At 38.4% G+C, this 19,597-nt stretch overlaps 1 protein-coding gene across 1 annotated transcript in view; it reads left to right on the top strand.

The window, feature by feature from the left end:
* Positions 1 to 19,597, top strand: part of MICAL2 (microtubule associated monooxygenase, calponin and LIM domain containing 2) — a 119,040-nt gene that overhangs the window by 38,901 nt on the left and 60,542 nt on the right. Inside the window, exons 3-16 of the mRNA XM_032445211.1 lie at positions 997 to 1,204; positions 1,815 to 1,931; positions 2,879 to 2,980; positions 4,783 to 4,938; positions 6,042 to 6,142; positions 7,821 to 8,078; positions 8,863 to 8,978; positions 10,475 to 10,601; positions 10,821 to 10,911; positions 11,001 to 11,148; positions 13,041 to 13,240; positions 13,756 to 13,868; positions 18,368 to 18,439; positions 18,882 to 19,031. Coding sequence (XP_032301102.1) covers positions 997 to 1,204; positions 1,815 to 1,931; positions 2,879 to 2,980; positions 4,783 to 4,938; positions 6,042 to 6,142; positions 7,821 to 8,078; positions 8,863 to 8,978; positions 10,475 to 10,601; positions 10,821 to 10,911; positions 11,001 to 11,148; positions 13,041 to 13,240; positions 13,756 to 13,868; positions 18,368 to 18,439; positions 18,882 to 19,031 — 1,959 coding nt within the window. The remainder of the gene's footprint in view (positions 1 to 996; positions 1,205 to 1,814; positions 1,932 to 2,878; positions 2,981 to 4,782; positions 4,939 to 6,041; positions 6,143 to 7,820; positions 8,079 to 8,862; positions 8,979 to 10,474; positions 10,602 to 10,820; positions 10,912 to 11,000; positions 11,149 to 13,040; positions 13,241 to 13,755; positions 13,869 to 18,367; positions 18,440 to 18,881; positions 19,032 to 19,597) is intronic.

The following is a 19,597-nucleotide window of genomic DNA, read 5'->3' as shown; positions in this document are numbered from 1 at the left end:
TGATAGCAAAAATTACAAAATTATTAAACCATGACACTCGCCCATTGCTTGAACTGATGGTGTAGGTTTTATGAGGCCTTTGTGATTTTTAGGAGTTTTTTTTTTCCTTCTAGCCCTTGGGGGGGGGAGTGTGAGCGTTGTTGAGCTTCCAAGGCTGTTTCTAAGCAGTTTTTAGTAATCAAGCAGGAAAATGCAAACATCAGATATATTTGGATTTTAGTAGTTTTCTGGAAATGGTTTGCTTGTTAATCTGTGAAAACTCACAGCTGTCAGCTAAAATGTAGGTGAGAATTCTCTTTAATAGTTGCATTTTTTTCTTCTAAGAATGCTCACATTCAGATTAAAGCCCCTAAGAAGTGATTGTCTTAATGGTAAGGATGTTTACCACTGCATGAAATGGAGTAAGGTTTGCCCCGTTCCCCACTTGTGGTGAAGCAGGACAAGCCAACTGACTTCCCTTGACATACCCCTGCCTTACAGCAGCAGATGAACCAGGCTCTTCTATTCAGGATGTTTTGTCATTTGGAGGAGGGTAACTAATACAGTAAGACTGCTGGCTTAACTAGCAGCTCCAGCAATTGTGTGCTGATTCCCTCATACTAAATATATAAAGCCTACATCAAGACCACTTATTTCTGTTCCATTTTATGTAGATGTAATACTATTTACTGCAAATGCTTCTGAAATGCTGAATGTAACTGAGAGACATTCAGGTAGATTCTAAGAGGTGTTTGACTTTCCACAGTTCCTTCTGTCACATCTTCTTGTCAGATGTTCTTACATCTGCATGAAGAAATTCATCCTCCTTTGTAAATTGTCTAAATGCCCCATGTAAACAAAATTTCTGTTTATTGATTTATACAGTCGACTTGAAGACGTTTTTGGTAGCATGAGTCTGACCAAATATCAAGTCATAACTATAGAATAAGTTGGAGATTATTTAGAAACCAGTACCAAATCCCATGTAAATCTTCCTTTTTTTTTTTTTTGTGGTAGTGTCTGATTATTGGGGCTGGACCCTGTGGCCTTCGTACAGCCATCGACCTGTCATTCCTGGGAGCCAAGGTGGTGGTCATAGAAAAGAGGGATGCCTTTTCCCGGAATAACGTTCTGCATTTGTGGCCATTCACCATACATGACCTCCGGGGACTAGGAGCAAAGAAATTTTATGGGAAGTTCTGTGCAGGATCCATTGATCACATCAGTAAGTACCTAAGGATATGGACTGTGTTCAGGTAGAAGACACGCTGGGATCAGATGGGTGGAGACTTTCTATGCTTGACAGAAAGCTTATCTGCCATAAATGTGTGTGCATGTTAAGAAGAGAGAATAAAACGGTCTCATTTAAGCAGCTGGACAAATGACAGTCTTATGGAGCAGTTTGTTTAGTCCGGACTTGTTAAAAAATAGGATTTTATTACAGCTGTATGTGGAATCTTGATATTCATTCTAGTATGCTAAAGGTAGATGCAGCTCCTAATGAGAAAATAGGCATAAATGTGGTATTTCACAGGAATTATTTTGTTCTGTAATTTTTTTTTCTTCAGATGCTTGGCATATTGAGTATACAAGTACTCTAAATATTGCTAAGAAGGCAGGCTTTAAAAATATTTTTAAGAAAATCATGGAAATTAGTTTTATTACCTATGAGACTGGAAAATGAGAACAATGTCCTGTGGTAGCTGCTGCATTTGAATTTGCTGCAATATGGGAAATAAAAGTGCTATATGCTTTTGTTATCAACTGGGTGGCATGCTGACAGCACCTGTACTTGCTTATGCATTAAATACATCTTTGCTTCTTGCTATTTACAGGTATTCGACAACTTCAACTTATCCTCTTCAAAGTTGCACTTATGCTAGGAGTTGAAATCCATGTGAATCTAGAGTTTGTGAAAGTCCTGGAACCCCCTGAAGATCAGGAAAATCAAAGTATGGCTTATCATAATGTGATTTGATCATTTACAGAGTAACTTCATGTCAGGTCTTATGAGAAATCTGTCAAGGTAGTTGAGTTCTGCTTAAAGGAATGGGAATCTTTTGCCCTTCTTTTTTAGTCAGGTTTGCTGTCTGCAACTATAGGCATAAGTATTGTTGTGACAATGCTCTGATAATTCTTACAGTATGATCCAGCTTTAAAAGTTAAGGTTTTTGTACTATGCCTTCTGGCATGCTTTTGAGGCCTTGTAGGAAGTCTGGTGTGGCTTTGTGGTATCTTCTTGCAAAAACAATTTTTGATTGATAATATAAATATAGAGAATGGATGAAGCACCCTGGGCCTCATTTTGCTTTCACATTTGATACAACTCCTGCTTGCTCAAAATCATATCAGTCATCTTATGCAAGATTTTTTCTATGAAATAAAGAAAAAATCTCTCTATTTAAGTATTTAAGGAGTAGTAGAATATTTTATGATTTAACTTCATTAAAATACTATGCTAGCCCTCTGTAAATGTTCATGTTCCAATAGTAGAGTAAGTAAATTGTTAAAAGTACTTAAAATCTGTTATATATCTTTTGAGTGTTGGCAATACAAATGCTTTTAGTCAAACAGTTTAAAGTTAATGCAAATATGGAATTCAGCTTCATCACTATACTTCCGTTAAATTACTGTTTAGAAGACAGAATTAAAAGTATTGATGTGAGGAGGCTATTTTTCTTCTTTTAAAACCCATCTCTTCCTGTTAATATGTATATATGCTCTCTTAATAAAGTAGTTGTGAGACTATTTTTGTAAGCGTGTACTTGTGATATGGGCCTTAGAGGCAGAATGCAAATGTATTTGAGTGAGAAATAGACCACTTATCCTGATACCTTTTCATCACACTGAAAACCCTACTGTATCTTTGATATCGTTCTTTGATTCTTTGTGCTTAAAGAGATAGGTTGGAGGGCTGAGTTTCTCCCTGTGGATCATCCTTTGTCAGAATATGAATTTGATGTTATTATTGGCGCAGATGGCCGCAGAAACACATTAGAAGGTAGGTGGATGTCTGCGTTTAGCCATGTTGTTTTTTTCTGCTCAGGTATATTGGAGGACCTGGAAGACAGAGAACAAAAAGCAGCACGCTGTCTTAAAATCCACACAAGGGTTTTTTTTATGTGCTATGCTCTACTTTGGTTGTTAAGCTGTGGCTCAAAATAGTTACTTAAATGCTGTGACTGATTCTCAGCACTGTCTGTATCTGCTTTGCCTCCAGAATATAGCGTGATTCCATTGGGCTACCTTCAGTGTTAGGTAACTGCATGATTATTTAACTTAAAGAAGACTGACAAGGTGCATGTCAGGAGTTGCATTGTTTTTGCTATTGTGCCATAGGCATGCCCATATGCTTGAGCTAGTGACCAAAATGTGACTGACAGGTATTTAATGAAGGCATTAGAGGTGTAAGTCCTGTGTAAAGATGATATAACTTCAGAAGCAGTTACTTTGGAAGCAATATGAAAAGATAATAAATTATTGTAGGGGGGGAAGCACTTAATGGTCTTGAGTCAGTGCTGAGAATGTGGACTGCCTGAGCTCTTTGTTAATGAGACGCTACTTAAGCTGCTGCTGTATCACACGAACAAGCTTGTTACCTAATTATATGCCTTCCTTGTAGCTTTAATTATATCCATGTTAATTTAAGTTCACTAAATACTCCATTTCCCTTTTTTTTTTTTGTTAGCTTTGTAATAGATCTGTTTTTTTTTCTTATGTCTATCAAATGCAACATGCTAAGAGTTAACTCCTTGTGATATCTTCTATTAGAAAAATCTCCACAATCTCTTCTGACTATCCCCTGTGAAGGATTATTTAAGCACTCAGGTGTCAGCAAAATAAAATTATTCTTACCTCAGCTGCAGACCCAACTGAGAAGCTGATAGTTATCACTGTAACAGGATCTGAGGGAATATTTCATGCACTGAAGGTTATTTACATACAGAAGCTGGTGTTTTCATGTTAAATTTATTCCAATGAAATCTTGAGAATGTACCAGGATGCACAGTGAGACAAGTCATAAGTGACTGATATTTTAATACAAATATGTGTATTCTCTGCAATTAGCTGAAAATACAGAATCCCTGTCCTTCTCAGTTTCCTTATGCATAAAGAAAATACACAAACAGAAAAACTGAATGTGTGATTGCAAGATGGGTGTTTAGCAGGTGTTTTTGTGAAAGGAAGCAAAGTAGGATGAAGTGAGAATGCAAGCAACTTTGTTTGTTGAACTGTTCACATTGGAAATAGGAAGTTAAAGTTACTGAATATTTTTCAACCCCTAAAGTCTTTGAAAAACTGCATTCGTTTTTTGTATGTGCAGCTAAGCCCAATTATAGAGGTTTCTGTTTTCTCAGATGCTACTTTTGACTAGTGATTTTTGCATGTTTTTTCATAAACTGTTTACTACTCCTCTAACAAATATCCCATTTATTATAAAGCAGGTTAAATATGTTTCTCTCCATTAAATTTATCTGCACTTTTTCCTGTTTATCCTCATTCACCCCTTGGCTTTAAATTCTCAGGTTCAGCTTCTGTCCCTAGTGTCCCTTCAGGCTTCAGGCGGTTGTTTTTTTCTTAGTTCATTTTTGAAATGAGACTTTATCTTAAACACAGTACAGTTTCACTTTTGCAGCTGGGACTGGGGGGAAAAGACTTGACATTCAAGAAAATTTAAGATGGAATGTGCTGGCTGTGTTGTTTGATGAAATACTGGATTAGACCAAGTATTCTTCAGCTGACCCTCCTTTATACTTTTATGTGAAGTTTTGAGTGTTTTTATTTATTTTCTTTGCTTACCAGGTTTTAGGAGAAAGGAGTTTCGTGGAAAGCTGGCTATAGCTATCACTGCCAATTTTATAAACAGAAATACAACTGCAGAAGCCAAAGTAGAAGAAATTAGTGGTGTTGCTTTCATCTTCAATCAGAAGTTCTTCCAAGACCTTAAAGAGGAAACAGGTGGAGAATATTCCTATTAGCATAAAATTGAATACATTTCCTTAAAAAACAAATCATAAAATGCTGATGATGTCATAATCTTGCCAAGGGAAGTTATGTACATGTATGATGTGGTGGGATTTTCTTTTTAGCTTAGGTGTTGCCACACTGTTGTTTGTTTTAGTGTTTAAATTTTTCTCAGCTGTTTAAAAAAAAAAAACAACAAAAAGCCAGGTTCAACAACTTGAGAGGAGCTTTTTCAAGTGCCCAAAGATTTCCCTTGAGGCATGGTTTGTTTTGTTTGTGTCTGTTCACATACTGAATGGCTTAAACCCTGTGAAAAAGGCGTTGCCCTTCTATCTAGGAGGGGTTTGTTCTTCTTTTTGATGTGCAGATCTGATAAAGTGCCATAAATATTTGAATATAAACTGTGAAATACATCTGAAGAAAAAGATACTTCCAAGGGATGCAACTATTCTGAAACAATTCCCCTCTTACGGCTAATTTATTATTAATATTGCTATTGTAACATCATCAAAACTCACGGTTAGACCTAAAGCCAGAGGTCTAGCAACCTAAAAAGCTTATTGTTCCCTGTATTCCTCTTTCTCTCCCCCCCAAAAGACTCACCATAGAATCGTAGAATGGCTTGAGTTGGAAGGGACCTCAAAGATCACCTGGCTCCAAACCCTCTTCTGTGGGCAGGGTTGCCAACCACTGAATCAGACATTAGATCAGACTGTCCAGAGCCCCATCCAGCCTGGCCTTGTGCACCTCCAGGAATAGGGCATGCACAACCACTCTGGGTGACCTGTTCCAGCACCTCACCACTCTCTCAGTGGAAAAACTTCCCCTGACTTCTGATCTGAATCTCCCCCCTTTTTAGTTTAAAACTGTTCCCTCTTGCCCTATCAAAGGTCCCATTAATAAGGCTGTAATTAACTGGCTTTTCCTTAGTAGAATGCCAGGTATCTTTGAATTATGTGGTGACTCTTGTTGGGTAAGGCCAAATCTCCTTCGGAAAGTGAATGTGTTCCAAGAAGAAACTTGTAGGTCTAACAGTAGTATTGTTAGTAAATGACAGAAAATGCCTTGTACTTTGTAACAAGTGTATTCTCTTTCAGGAATTGACTTGGAGAATATTGTTTACTACAAAGATAGCACACATTATTTTGTGATGACAGCAAAAAAACAAAGTCTTCTGGACAAAGGAGTGATTATAAATGTATGTAAAAATTCTGGATAAAGCTTTACTTCATTTACTTGTCACATAATAAGTGTGAACGCCTGTACAAATGTTATTCCATGTTATAGAAGGTGTTCATAGACTTACTATGTCACTTGATTTAAGATCAGATCACTTAGATCTTACTCTGTTTACTGGTTGTATTTTTTGGTGGTGGTGTTTTTTTTTTCCCCTCTGTTGGCACAAAGTTCCTTTAGAGAGCTGAAAATGATGCTTAATTTCTCAGTTTCGGGACTGGTTGAAATAGGATTTTCCTTCAGCTTGGAAGTGTCTGGTATTGTCATCAACCTGAAAAATAAGAACCTCTTTAAGTTTAACCAGCTTTATCAGGCAAACTAGGAAGTGTAATGGTCTACCCCACATTAAGTTGCAAATTCTCCAAAGTTGATGAAACCTGCTGGAACAAATGTGTACACACATGGGCCTGAGCTTTCAAAAATAATTGGGAATTTCTGAGGCCTTTTGAAAGACAGTGTTTTTTTCTTCTATTTGTTTTTTTTGTTGTTGTTGTTGTTGTTGTTCTCTAAAAGAAGGAGGTATTTTTCCTTTGTTTCTAGAAATTGTTCTGGCACTACTTATGGCACTATTTAAATTTCTCTTCCTGGAAATGCAGTAGTAGGCAAATTTTCTTGTGAAGTAAGACAGTGCCAAAATTATAATTTCCCTTAGAAAGCCTATAGGGAGCTGTTAGAAGACTTCTTTTTGATGGGACCACTCAACTCAATGCTATGATTTCCAGCCTTTTTGGAGGATGCAGCCAGAGTGGTAGAGGCGAAGGAAGGGTGGTTGACTTTGAGAACAGTGGTGGGTGGCCCCTGAAGCTAAGAGGCTGATGTCTGCAGGTGGGTGGGGTGGAGCATTTAAGGAAGAGGAGCTGTGGCTCCAGACTAGCAGTCATCTTCCTGAGTCTCTCACATCTGAGCAAAGAGAACAATCTGCTGAAAGACAGCTAGGCTCATAGCCATTCTGTAGCATCATCCTGGTGATTAGGGGGTCTCATCTGTGATTAAACTGTAAATAGAAGCTGCCTTATTAATAATCTTAGGCTTTAAATAGAGTGACCTGTAAAGGGAATGTCCTTTACCATGCTGGCTGGAAAAACAGACAAAAAAAAAAAAAACTCCCAAAAAACCAAAACAACAACAACAACAACAAACACCACTCAAACAAAAAAAGCAAAACCAACCCAAGACAAGAACAGGAAAACTTCTGTGGTCCAAGTTCAAATGTGTCCACTTAACTGAGCTGTTAAGTCAAACCTTCAGGTTGAGTGTGGCATGTAAGCATCGTTTTTTTGCAGTTATTTCTGCTCCCATTTGTTTTTTTGTGTGGGGTGCACTCAAAGGACAAAGAGCTGGAGTGATGGTGATCGCATCTTTTGATAGAATGGAAGTTATGAAGAAAGCACATAGCTAAGGAGCTGGGAGGTTCCATAATCAGTTATTGCAAATCAGTGTGCTTTTCAGTATTGGCATGGTGATCCTGTTTACGGTAGCAGAAGAAACCTATATTTGTGTACTTTTCAGAGGTCGTGGTAAATTTCTCTTGGTTCTTTATGCCAGGAGATGTATATTTTGCTCTGATGCTACAAGACATCAGGGCTCCATTTCAGAGAGGATAGATGGAGTGTGTAATCTTTCACCCCTCTCTCTTGCAGGACTATATTGATACCGAATTACTGCTCAGTGGGGAGAATGTGAACCAGAGCAATTTGCTGTCCTACGCTCGAGAAGCTGCTGACTTTGCGACCAACTATCAGCTGCCTTCCTTGGATTTTGCAATTAATCACTATGGGCAGCCAGATGTAGCGATGTTTGATTTTACATCTATGTATGCATCTGAGAATGCTGCACTGGTGAGAGAGAGGCACAGACATCAGCTTCTGGTTGCACTTGTTGGAGACAGTTTACTTGAGGTATACCTAGGCTTATATTTGATTTTTTTTTTAATCCAGCCATTTTATCTGCCTTCTCAAACAATCTCTGCATTCTCTTCCATGTCCTGAAACAAATGTACCTTCCTTGTTTTATTCTCTCTTCTTTTTAATGCCATAGTTTATGTCATAACTAATGCTTGGCTGGTAGTCCCTGTCTGGGTTTCTGTTTTGCTTTATGCCTGTTGTATTTCTGTCTGAAAACTGTGAGCTGTGTGTCCTCGGCTTAGGTGCATGGCATAACTCTCCTGACTTCAGTCAGAGGGAAAAACTTTATCCAAATTTTATTGCAGTCTCTTTGCTTCAATATGTTTTTTCTTAAACGAAAACTGTATGTTACAGCTAATGGAAGCGTTTGTTTTATTATTATTATTTTTAACCAGACTGACAGCCTGAGGTGTTTGAGAAGACTAGTCCGAATGAAAACTAGGAGAGGAAAGAATAAAAAGGCATAATTCCCACCCCTATACCCTGCCCCGCCACATTTCTTTTAAAAAAAAAAAACTTAAAAAAACTTGTAATTTGTACAAGTTACAAAAAAAAAAAAAAAAAAAAAAAAAAAGAGTAAAACCACAGACTTCTTCATTATCTGAGACTTACAGAAACCTCTAAGAACTGTAGGAATAAGCTGTATTGTATTTTAACTCTTTCCAGGCTGTTTTGCTAAGACAGTATGAAATATTAAGCTCCAAGTTCACATCACAAGTTAGTTCTGTAATAAAACCTGATGAAATACAGAGAGTTGAAATGTAAATGTCTCTTACAGCCTTTCTGGCCAATGGGTACTGGCTGTGCAAGGGGCTTCTTAGCTGCTTTTGATACTGCTTGGATGGTGCGAAGCTGGGCTCAAGGAAAACCCCCGCTAGAAATCCTTGCTGAACGGTGAGCTCTGCTTTTATCTTTTTCATTTTCAGAGTGTTTTAAGGAGTTGCTGTGTTGGTTGAAGGCAGTGGAAGATGAAACACCATCTGGATAAAAATTTTGTTTTCCTGCAATGGCATTCAATTGAAATTATCTGTTCTTTTAGGTTATTAAACAGTTTACAATGGCAGCAGACTGTTGCTTTACAGGCTTCTGTACATTGATTCAGAGATCCAGCAGCATGCATGGCATGGTCTAAATCACTAATTTAAATTAGGAATGACTAGATTTAAGTGTAATCTTTGAGTGGGAAAAATCTTGTGTTATCTTTAGACCTGCAGTTTAACAACTACAGGTTGCCCAGAGAAGTTGTGGATGCCTCCCTCCTGGAGGTGTTCAAGGCCAGACTAGATGGAGCCCTGGGCAGCCTGATCTTGTGGATAGCAACCCTGCCCATGTCAGGGGTATTGGAGATCAGTGATCTTGAAGGTCCTTTCCAACCTAAACCATCCTATGATTCTATGAACTTGTAAAAAGAAGCAACTCTCCAAGCGTCTCAGAACCTATGTTTTGTGTTTGTTGTTGTGCTGATTGTGTGGGATTATTTTTTTTTTTCACATTTCATTAACAAAAAAGATGTTCATTACTAAAACTATTGTAAACAAATACTTCAAAGCCATCAGCTTTCATTATTAGTATCTGCGATTTTAACTTCGCATTTTGGCTTAGTAGGTCGACAGCCCTCTCTGTTTAGACTGATACATGTGTGCAAAGATGAATTGCTGTACTGCTGAATCATAAGCTTCTCTGTGTAATGACTTTTTGATCAGAGCAAAAACCTGTTGTTAACTACACCAGTAATCCTGGTGTGGCAATGGTCTGATGGTTGAAGCTGCTGACTTTGGTGCTGACAGCAGCCGCCCTGCTGTCCTGCAGCCGTCCACACTCTTTTAGGGGCAGATAGACTTTAGAAATAGTCATGGTTGTGGTAATGCAAGTAGGAGCATTACAAAGTACAGCGCTTTGAGGATTTTTAAGATAGAAGCGTGTGTGATGACTCAAACACTAAATAGTCCCCAGTGGAAAATTGAACAGCATAATAAAAAAGACTGTGGTGGTTATAGGAATATGGAGTGACGGGGTTTTGTGCTGTTATGTGGTGAAAAAGTTACTCCTTGGGTGGAGGTTAAAGCAAAACCAGATGACTGTATGATGTAATCTTCTTTTTTTAAGTTCATCTTCTTGCTCTCTTCCTGCCTCAGGAAAATATGGGCATTAGTTCTAAGAGTCTGTCTTTTTGTTGACCTTTTTCTGTCTGGCATCTTTTTCCTGCTGGCTGGGGGTAAGAAGTAGGATGGATGCATTATGCAGTTAGTACATAACACTTGTCCTGGCAGAATCAAAATAAAGGTACAGGTAACTACAAAACAAAAAACAACAACAACAACAACAAAACTTTTTATATTGATTATAATGTATTAATTATTTATTTTGCATCTTTTTTTTTTCTTTGTAAGGGAGAGTATTTATCGACTCTTGCCTCAGACTACACCTGAAAATATTAACAAGAATTTTGACCAGTATACCATTGACCCAGGAACGAGGTACCCGAACTTGAACTCAAGCTGTGTTCGACCTCACCAGGTCAGTACTTAAAAGACTTGCTTGTGAAATCACAGGTGTTTGTTACTTTTGTGGGATTTCTTTTGTCCATGGGCCACAAACAGTACATAAAATCTTCGGGAGTCTCCATAGCCTCAATCCAGCTGTAGATAAAGTTAACCTAGAAAGAAAAAAAAATTAAAATAAATGTTTTTGCCCTTCAAGCAATTCGAACATCTTACAAATAATTTTAACTTGTAGGTGAGACAATTATACGTTACCAATGAGTTACAGCAATGTTCTCTTGAAAGAGTAAGCTCCATTAGAAGATCAGTGAATCTCTCAAGACGAGGTATGTGGTATCTCATGTTTGTAGTGAAATATTGAAGCTTTCTGAGCATACAAAAAATGATTGAAATATTTGATCTTCGTTAACCGTAGAGTCAGACATTCGACCTAACAAACTCTTGACCTGGTGTCAGAAACAGACAGAAGGGTACCGTAATGTTAACATCACAGACCTGACTACCTCCTGGAAAAGCGGCCTTGCACTGTGTGCAATTATCCATCGCTTCAGACCTGACCTCATGTAAGTGACATCTGTAGATTTTAGGCACAGGATATATCAAGTATTCACCAAAGTATAGTGTAAGAGCAGCCAAAATACTGATAGTCTACAGTTCCCTTTTGTTGTTTGTTTTTGTAAGGAGGTGTATACCATAGCCTGGTTTTGGGGGAGTAGGGTTGTTTTTGTTTTGCCTTTTGTTTTTTCTCCTTTGCATGTCCCTGCATGCCACTTAAAATGAAATACAAATGCTTTCAAAGAGCTAAGAAGGCTTTGAACCTTATGACTTGTGATTATGTTCATGGGATTCACACGGTTATTTAAAATGAAAATTGTAGTGCTTGAATAATGTGGGAGTTGTATTCCCAAGTCCCTGGAGACAGGTTTTTAGGGTATATTTAAAACCACAGTTGTAATGGTACTGTCAGGAGTTAGAAAGGTATTCAGTTCAGTCTTGAATGAGCTATCCTCTGTCTGCTGTAGTGTTTACCATGATAGTAAAGGCAAACCCTGGGCTATGGAGGTGGTGTGGAAGATGGCAGCCTTGCACAGTTCTTCATCCAGTGTCCTGGCATGTGGGCTGTTCAGCCAGGACTGGCCCTTAAAAATGATCTATTCTATTGTAGGAATATAATGTATGCCAGGATCTCCATTTTTACTGTGTTTCTGGGGTCCTCACCCTGCAAGGCTGGGCTTCTTGAACATGAATATTTTAAAAGGTTTCTCAGAGAGAAGAGAGTTGATGTGTAATGGGTGGCAGGAATGGCCTCTGCTGGCAGGGGATTACAGGGCCTGCTTGTTGACATTTATGTTGGGGTTACTCTTCTGCCCTCTCCCAAGTCTCCAAAATGCAGTGGCTTCTTTCTCTTGCCTTTCCACACAGATTAGTCACCCACAGAGTTAGGAGTCATGAGTGAATTACTGTCAGATGCTCTTTATTGTGGATAAATGAAAGAAATCACTGAGTTGTTTTTTTATTTGGTGTGATAATTTGGAAGAAAAAAAATAAATAGGAACAATGTCCAGAGTACTTGCTTGTGTAGCTTTATCAAAGGAAGAACTAATACTGCACATTCTAAGAAAAAGGTTGTGGAGCGAGTGTGGCAGATGGGTATGGATGGTTTTGTTGCCACAGGAGACAGTAGAAAGCAAAGTCATCATTGCTGTATGTGGAAAATATATTTCTTAAGCTGTCTAGAAAGTTGTACAATTCATGAGCTAACCATATCTTGTGCTGTTTGTTCGCATACTTAGATCTTGCTGGCTTCTGTTAAATGCAGCTGTTTACATGCCTAGATAGGAGCTGAGCAGGCCAGTGAGGCGGCTGCCTGCAGGCTGCAGGCAGGGCTGGGGCAGAGGGCTGTGTGTGCTCCCTGGCTCCAGAAATGGATGTTGAGAAGAGAAAAATTCTTTTGGGTTCAAAAGCTCACGTTCCTTATGAGGAGAAAGAAGCTACCCTGCCTGGAGCTTTATAACTTATTCTTGTTTATTTTATAATGAATTTTGGAAGTTGTTCAAAGGAAATGGAGTCTTAGAATAAATCTTACAGAAAATGTATTAAAGAATGGTAATGCAGTTCCAAATGTGTGATATACTTATTTAGTGCACTAATAAATCTGGTTATGACATGAGCAGGAGCTCCTCATTCAAACTGTGCATGTAACACCATAAAGAGAAATGCAGTGCATCTGTGTGTGTGCATGCACACATGTAACATGTTCGTTTCCTAAAATACTCACCACAATTACTCCTTGTGGTTTTGATTAGGGTTATCATTAGGATTCACATGGTGAAATACCCATGCCTTCTCTCGCATTCTTGTCTTGCACCTCTCTGATTTACAAGGGAATCTTGTTGTGTTTCCAGGGGGAACAGAGAGCAAATTGCTACTGACGCCTGTACATTCTCCCCCACAGAGACTTCGATGCACTGAATGAAGAGGACATTGTCAAAAACAACCAACTGGCATTTGATGTTGCTGAGAGGGAATTTGGGATCCCCCCTTTGACCACAGGGAAGGAGGTGGGATCAGCTGAGGAGCCTGACAAGCTCAGCATGGTCATGTACCTCTCCAAGTTTTACGAGCTGTTCAGGGGCACACCTCTGAGGACAGTAGGTAAGCTGAATCCAGACTGTTCTTCATTCTTCCAGGTTTGGGAAGAGGGAGCACTTCATCTAGGCTGCTCACAAGCAGTGCTTCTGAGCCAGCAGCCATTTCCCAGCTGAGCCATTCTGGCACACAGTCATGTCTGCAATCATTACCTTGTGCTTAGAAAAGGAAAGGGGGAAGAGCATGATGGGACACCAAGGTTTTGCAGGTCCTTGATGGTTTCGGAGAACAGAAGCTGTTGGATAACTGCAGCTTGAAATCATTAAGTTTGTGTATAAGGTCATTAAGAATCATTCTCCATTAAGGGTGACTGCCTATGTTGTGTCTGTTTCTTGATTTTTCTATTCATTTGTTAATAACTTACCCGTGTATTGTATGCATTTATTTTTATTAGCCTGAGTTTCTCATACATAATTCTTATTACTATTCAGCTGAAATGTAATGGCTTTGGCTAATTATTTGTTTTTAAAAAATTGCATAAGTATACTTCAGTCTTTTTTGTCATTGTTGTTTTTAAACAGATGCTGGGGATAAGCAAAATGGAGAAAGTAATGAACTCTGTTCAGCAAAATCATCAAACTTCATCTTTAACAATTACATCAACTTAACTTTACCAAGGAAGCGAGTGCCAAAGGTAAACTGTGAAGGATGGTTTGCTCTATAAATCTTTGTCTTTTAAATGCAGAGAATTAACTTCTGTGCTCATAAATAAGGGTGAAGATTTGTGTGCATACTAAAGAAGTGAAATAAGATTTTGACAAAAAGTAACACACGTGAACGTGAAATCATTACGTTTGTAATGATAAAACTGAAGCGTTGTCGCTATCAAATGGCTGAAGCATTAATAAACCCAGTTAAGCATTCTCTGTAATGCAGATATTCTAATCCTGGTGAGAATTTTTGTGTACTCCAGGACATTTCATATTCATTCTCCATGTCAGTCTTCTTCAGTGTAGATAAAAGGTAGGGGAGGAGGATGTTTTATTTGATGTGTTCCTAAGTTGTGGTTATCAACTTGAGATGTTGGAGTTCTTGGCTGCCTCTTATGCTTTTCTTTTATAGAAAATTTCCTAGAGGTATTTTGAAGAACTCTGGTGCAGTGCTACATGCCGTGTTTTATAGTTTTATTGTTTCTTTTGTTCTTGTTTTGCAGTGGTTTTGGTTTTGTTTTCTTGTGATGGGGAAGTCTGAGATTTTGATAGACATGACTATTAATCTCTTAAAGAAAAATAGTATTGTAGCTTTATATTCCTAGGTTTGAATATATATCCATACTCTTATATATTTGTTCTGATATATAACTGATATATAAGAATTCTTAGAAGATTTTCTGAGTAGTTGGTGGGTTTTGTCTGTTTTGTGCAGGTGATCCCTTCATACCCCTCTAGATATTAAAGCCTGTAAGGGTGACAAACAGTAGACAGTTTAACTACCATGACCCTGAGATAGTGATCTGTTCAGACATACCCATGTACTTTTCTCTCTGTGTCACTTACTAATGAAAACTTACTGACATGCCCTGTTTGTGTCCCCGTATGAAACACATCAGTGCCTATACATGTTGCAATTAAAGACTACAGTGCTTTGAAGAGGTATGGGGACTTGAGTTAATACTGTCTGACATAGGATTGTGTGCAGTGGGAGTATTACCTTTGTATTTCTGAATGGATTATGACTTCAAAAGCTTTAAATTAGAAGTTACTGTAATGAAATTATCCCATAATAAACTATTTCACCCTCCACTTATTCATTAACTTGGTCATCTGCTGAAGGGAGACCTTGAGGAGGGGTTTTGCTTTCACAGCCAAACGTAACTTCATTTTAAATGGGGAGTGTCCGCCAAATCTGGCTCCTCCTCCAGAATGAGTTCAACTTGTGTTTTCTGAAATACAGCTTTATGCAAAACTGTTCCAAGTTTTGAGTTTCCTGGGCTAGACACAATTTAAGTTGCTTTTTTTTGGTTTGTTTTCACAGACCTCCTTAATACTTAACTTATTGTTTTCTTTACGCCCTAAGCAGTATTTGCCAAGTTTTGCCTGTGAAAGTACAATTTTTCTACTCTTTTTAGTGTGGTGTCCTTAATATAAATTCAGGTGTATGTACATTAACTACATGCCCCAGTGTTTTTAAAATGTTTCCTTTTACATTTGTTGTTATCTCACCTTCTTAGCTGTGGTAGAGATGTGGATTGGTTTGGTTTTGTTCTTTCTGGTTGCCTGAAAAACTACTTCAGAATTTCCAGATATTTCCTAGAGTTACTTACGTCTCACATGTTTTCCATCCACAAACATATTTTCAAAACCCGTGGATGGTCAGCTGCCCAGTAAGCTCATATATCCTTGTTAGGAAATAACTTTTCCCTGACATCCACATATAGACAAAACAAAGTGGCATTTTTTCCCATCTAACTAAGCACTTGAGAAAGTAAACAGGCAAAATAAACATTCCATTTTCTTGTGAGTGACATCTTTAGAAGAAAAAGAGGGTTTTTTTTAATGTGTTTTTTGTTGTTGTTGTGGTTTTATTTTGTTTGGTTTTTTCTTTTTTCTTTTCTTTCTTTTTTTTTTTTTTTTCCTGACCACAATGTTATTATTTTTCTCTGAGTTATTTGTAGAAGTAAATAGTAGTAGTGGGGAAACCTTTCCATTACTGAGGCGTACAGCCCTCTGACTAACCTCTCATCATGAAACATGCCTTCTGTCTAACAGGAGGTGAGTTTCTTGGCACTACATGAAAGTATGAGATGATTTGCTTGATGTGCCCCTTCAGTTTCACACCACAGGGGCTTGTTTGAACAGAGAAGGGGAAGTAATATTTAGCAAATCAGCTTGAGGAGCGAGACTATCAGGAGCTTTATGTGAGGCTTTACAGTCTTGTTAGGGATGGTGCATGAAATTTAACAAGAAATACACTGCTCAGGCTGGGAAAGAAACTTGCAAAGGCTGGAACAGTAGGGAGCTAGCTGGCTGGGAAGTGGGACTTCTTGGAGAGTAACTGCTTGAGTTAGAGTTTGGCTGTGTCTTCAATTTTGTGGCTCTTTCCCCTGTGCAAAGTAGTGCTGAGCGTTATACAGGTATGAAAAGGGAAGAACACTGATGTGTCACAAAATCAGAAACCATCTGGAGCACCATGATATCTCTTTCTGAGCTCTGTACCATCCAATTCGTCCTTTTATTTGGCTAGACAGGGGATCTTTATCTGGGCACAACTGGCGAGAGACCAGGAGGTGCCTGGTGCTGACATGACTGTTGCTGTCCTGGCAGCATTGGGCTAGACTGAGTAGTGTTTCCCATTTCTCTTCCTGTGTCAAGAGAACTCAAAAGGAACTCGAGATTTCCTATACTTCAAACTAAGAACTGGATTGAGGTGTTTACACAGCAAAAAGCACGATCTTTCTTGGAGTTTTGTCAGGCGATTAAATTGCTTTGTTTTTCACTTCTTTATAAATACATTAACAGAAGTCCTTTATGTGGATTCTGAAAGGCAACATCTTGTTTGCTTCATTCACTTAGGCAAACTCTGCTTTTATGTGGTGTAGATTATTATGCAGAATACGCTGTTGTTTGCCCTTGCTTGGTAGACTAATGATTCTAAGTATTGTAAAACTGGATTACTGAAAGCTGGTGCTCGAAAGACAAAGTACCAAAGCGTATGGGGTAATCCAAATATTGTCATTTGATTCCTTTGGTGTTTGCCCAGAAGTTGTTTGGGATTACTTTCATTCATTCCATAATGACTTATATATATATGCTGTTTTTATAATAAAGGAAGACTGTATTCTTTGATCCATCTCTTTATTCTCTTTTACTTTCTCCAAATTGGATGAGCAATCTCTGAGTTACAGTGTGGGCAAACACAAATAAATGGAATATGGTTCATTGTTCATAAAATAGAGGCAAGCACGATGTTTACAAGGAGAGAGAAAAAAAAAAAAAAGAAAAGAAAAGAAAAAATCTCCATAACCACTCTGGATAAATGTTGTCAGCTCTTTAAGAATGAATTCAATAAGAAATGATGCAATGTTTATTAACCATTTTGCAAATTTGGGCAAACTGAAGCATGAAATGTTGCTTGTGTCATCTCCACTAAAATAACTGAGTACATGCATGGCTTGAGAACAAAATAAGCAGTTTGGTTGCTTAAGGACTACTGTGTAAGTCCATCATGGGATAGGTGAACCCTACAAGGGAGAAATAAGCAGACAATAATTGTTCAGGCTGGAGAAGAGAAGGCTCTGGAGGGATCACATAGCAACTGTTCAGCGACTGAAGAGGACCTAAGAGAAAGGAGAGGACAGACTCTGTTGTGATACGAGAAGGGGAAATGGTCTTAAACTAAAAGACAGGAGGAGATTTAGTCTGAATATAAAAATATATATATTTTTACAGTAAGGGTGGTGAAGCACTGGAACAGGTTGCTCAGAGAAGGTTAGTGTGTGTTTTATCCTTGGAGATATTCAAGATCAAGCTGGGCAGGGCTCTGACCAACCTGATCAATTTGTAGATCTCCCTTTTCATTGCAGGTGAGTTGGTCTAAATGATCTTTGAGGGTTGCTTCCAGCTCCAGTGATTCTGTGAAAAGAAAGGGATATATCTACAACATGAATGCATGTCCTGCATATGAAAATTTAGGCCGAAAGAGATGGGGATCTGTAGTGGAAGAGTTTCCTTGGATTGTGCTGTTCATCTGGAAACCAGTGTAATCTAGATAAAAACTCACAGAATAACTAATGCTCTAATGCCTTTTTCTTCAAGAGTGTGCTATTGCTTTATGAACTACAAACTCATTAGTACTGAAGGAAGCAGATGAAGAGTTGCAGGCCCCCTGTTGGACAGGTTTAAGCATTTTCTCCATCATAGTTGAGTATGAGCTCTCAGACAGGGGCTCCTGTGCTGCTGATAAACACATGACTACTGCCAGCAGGGCTTCTCTTGTGTGGAATGATCCTGCTGGGCTAGATGGGTTGCTAATGAGTGCTGTTGCTGGCACTGCTCACCCATGGTCATGTTATTTAACAGGGGCCAGACCACGCTTACCTGGAAATGGAAGCTACTGTTGTGGGAAGAATGGATTAGGTAAATTTCATAACTTGTGTAGTAATCCAGATATTTTGTTTTGGCTTTCCTGTTTCAGGTTGAAGGGAAAACAGAAGAAAATGAGACTAACAAAAGACGTCGCAAAGGTCTTTTTGGTGTCTTTGAGGAGGTTGGTGTTAAGCAGTGTCAGCACCTATCCAGCTCATTGCAAAGCACCAGAACTGAGGAGGCAGTGGGAATTAGAAGGCTGGGGCTTGGGCTCAAACAAAAACCCTGTCACTTTAAAACCTGAATTCACTGTTCTGTAGACTGAAGAGAAGCTACATTTATTTGTTTAGTAGAAATAAGAGCTTTAGGTCAGTCACACTAGTTCATTTTCTTTCTGACACTAGAATATACATTATACAATATACAGTAATATAAGGTTTTTTCCTTTTTGCTGTTAACTTACTTAAACATTTTGTGTCTGTGTTTGAAGAGTTTGTGTTGTAGCTTGGCTACAACTCTATCTTTTAAGATACTGTTGATTCTTTGCTGGTTAGGATGTTATTTTCTCCCTTTATTAGTGTCATTGGTCAACTTGAGAAAAATTATTTGTTCTTTTATTGCAGGCCTCAGGATTTTCAAGCCAAGGGACAAGTGCTGGGAAAGAACAGAATGATGGTAGAGAAGGAACAAACCAGAATAAAGTTAAATCAATGGCAACTCAACTGTTGGCAAAGTTTGAAGAGAATGCTCCAAATACAATTTTTCGGAGGCAGGTAGGTAATAGATGAACATCAAAGTCACCTCTGAAATTAAACAGTAGTCCCTCCATATGATTGTGATGGTAGATTTGGGGGGGTGGGGGGAGAAGTGGATCTATTACTTGTTTGAAGTGGATTTTCTTTCTTTCATGTTTTAAATTTTTTATGCAAATTAATGGGTATTCCTCTTAATAATTAGGGAATGAATATGAATAACTAATATGGAGATAGATTGTTGCATTCTAATACAACATAGGGTATATTAATATCATGTAGTGGAATTTCACAGTCTGGAAATCTGTAGAGCAGTCTCTAAAAGTTTAATTTGTACAGGAGTCTCTTGGTCTGTGTATGGTATCGGCAGAATTTTTTGCCTGTACATTGTGAGTAGAGAGTACTAAATGTCTTTTTGATGGACATTTGGCTGAACGTGAGCCAGAAGTGTGCCCAGGTGGCCAAGAAGGCCAATGGCATCATGGCTTTTATTAGAAATAATGTGGCCAGCAAGAACAAGGATGTGATCTCTGTACTCAGCTGCACCTTTAGTACTGTGTTCAGTTTTGGTCTCCTCACTACAAGAA

Source organism: Coturnix japonica, chromosome 5 (genome assembly GCF_001577835.2).
Source record: "Coturnix japonica isolate 7356 chromosome 5, Coturnix japonica 2.1, whole genome shotgun sequence".
Taxonomy (NCBI): domain Eukaryota; kingdom Metazoa; phylum Chordata; class Aves; order Galliformes; family Phasianidae; genus Coturnix; species Coturnix japonica.
Note: the sequence above shows the minus strand (reverse complement) of the source record. Positions and strands in the feature narration are given on the sequence as shown.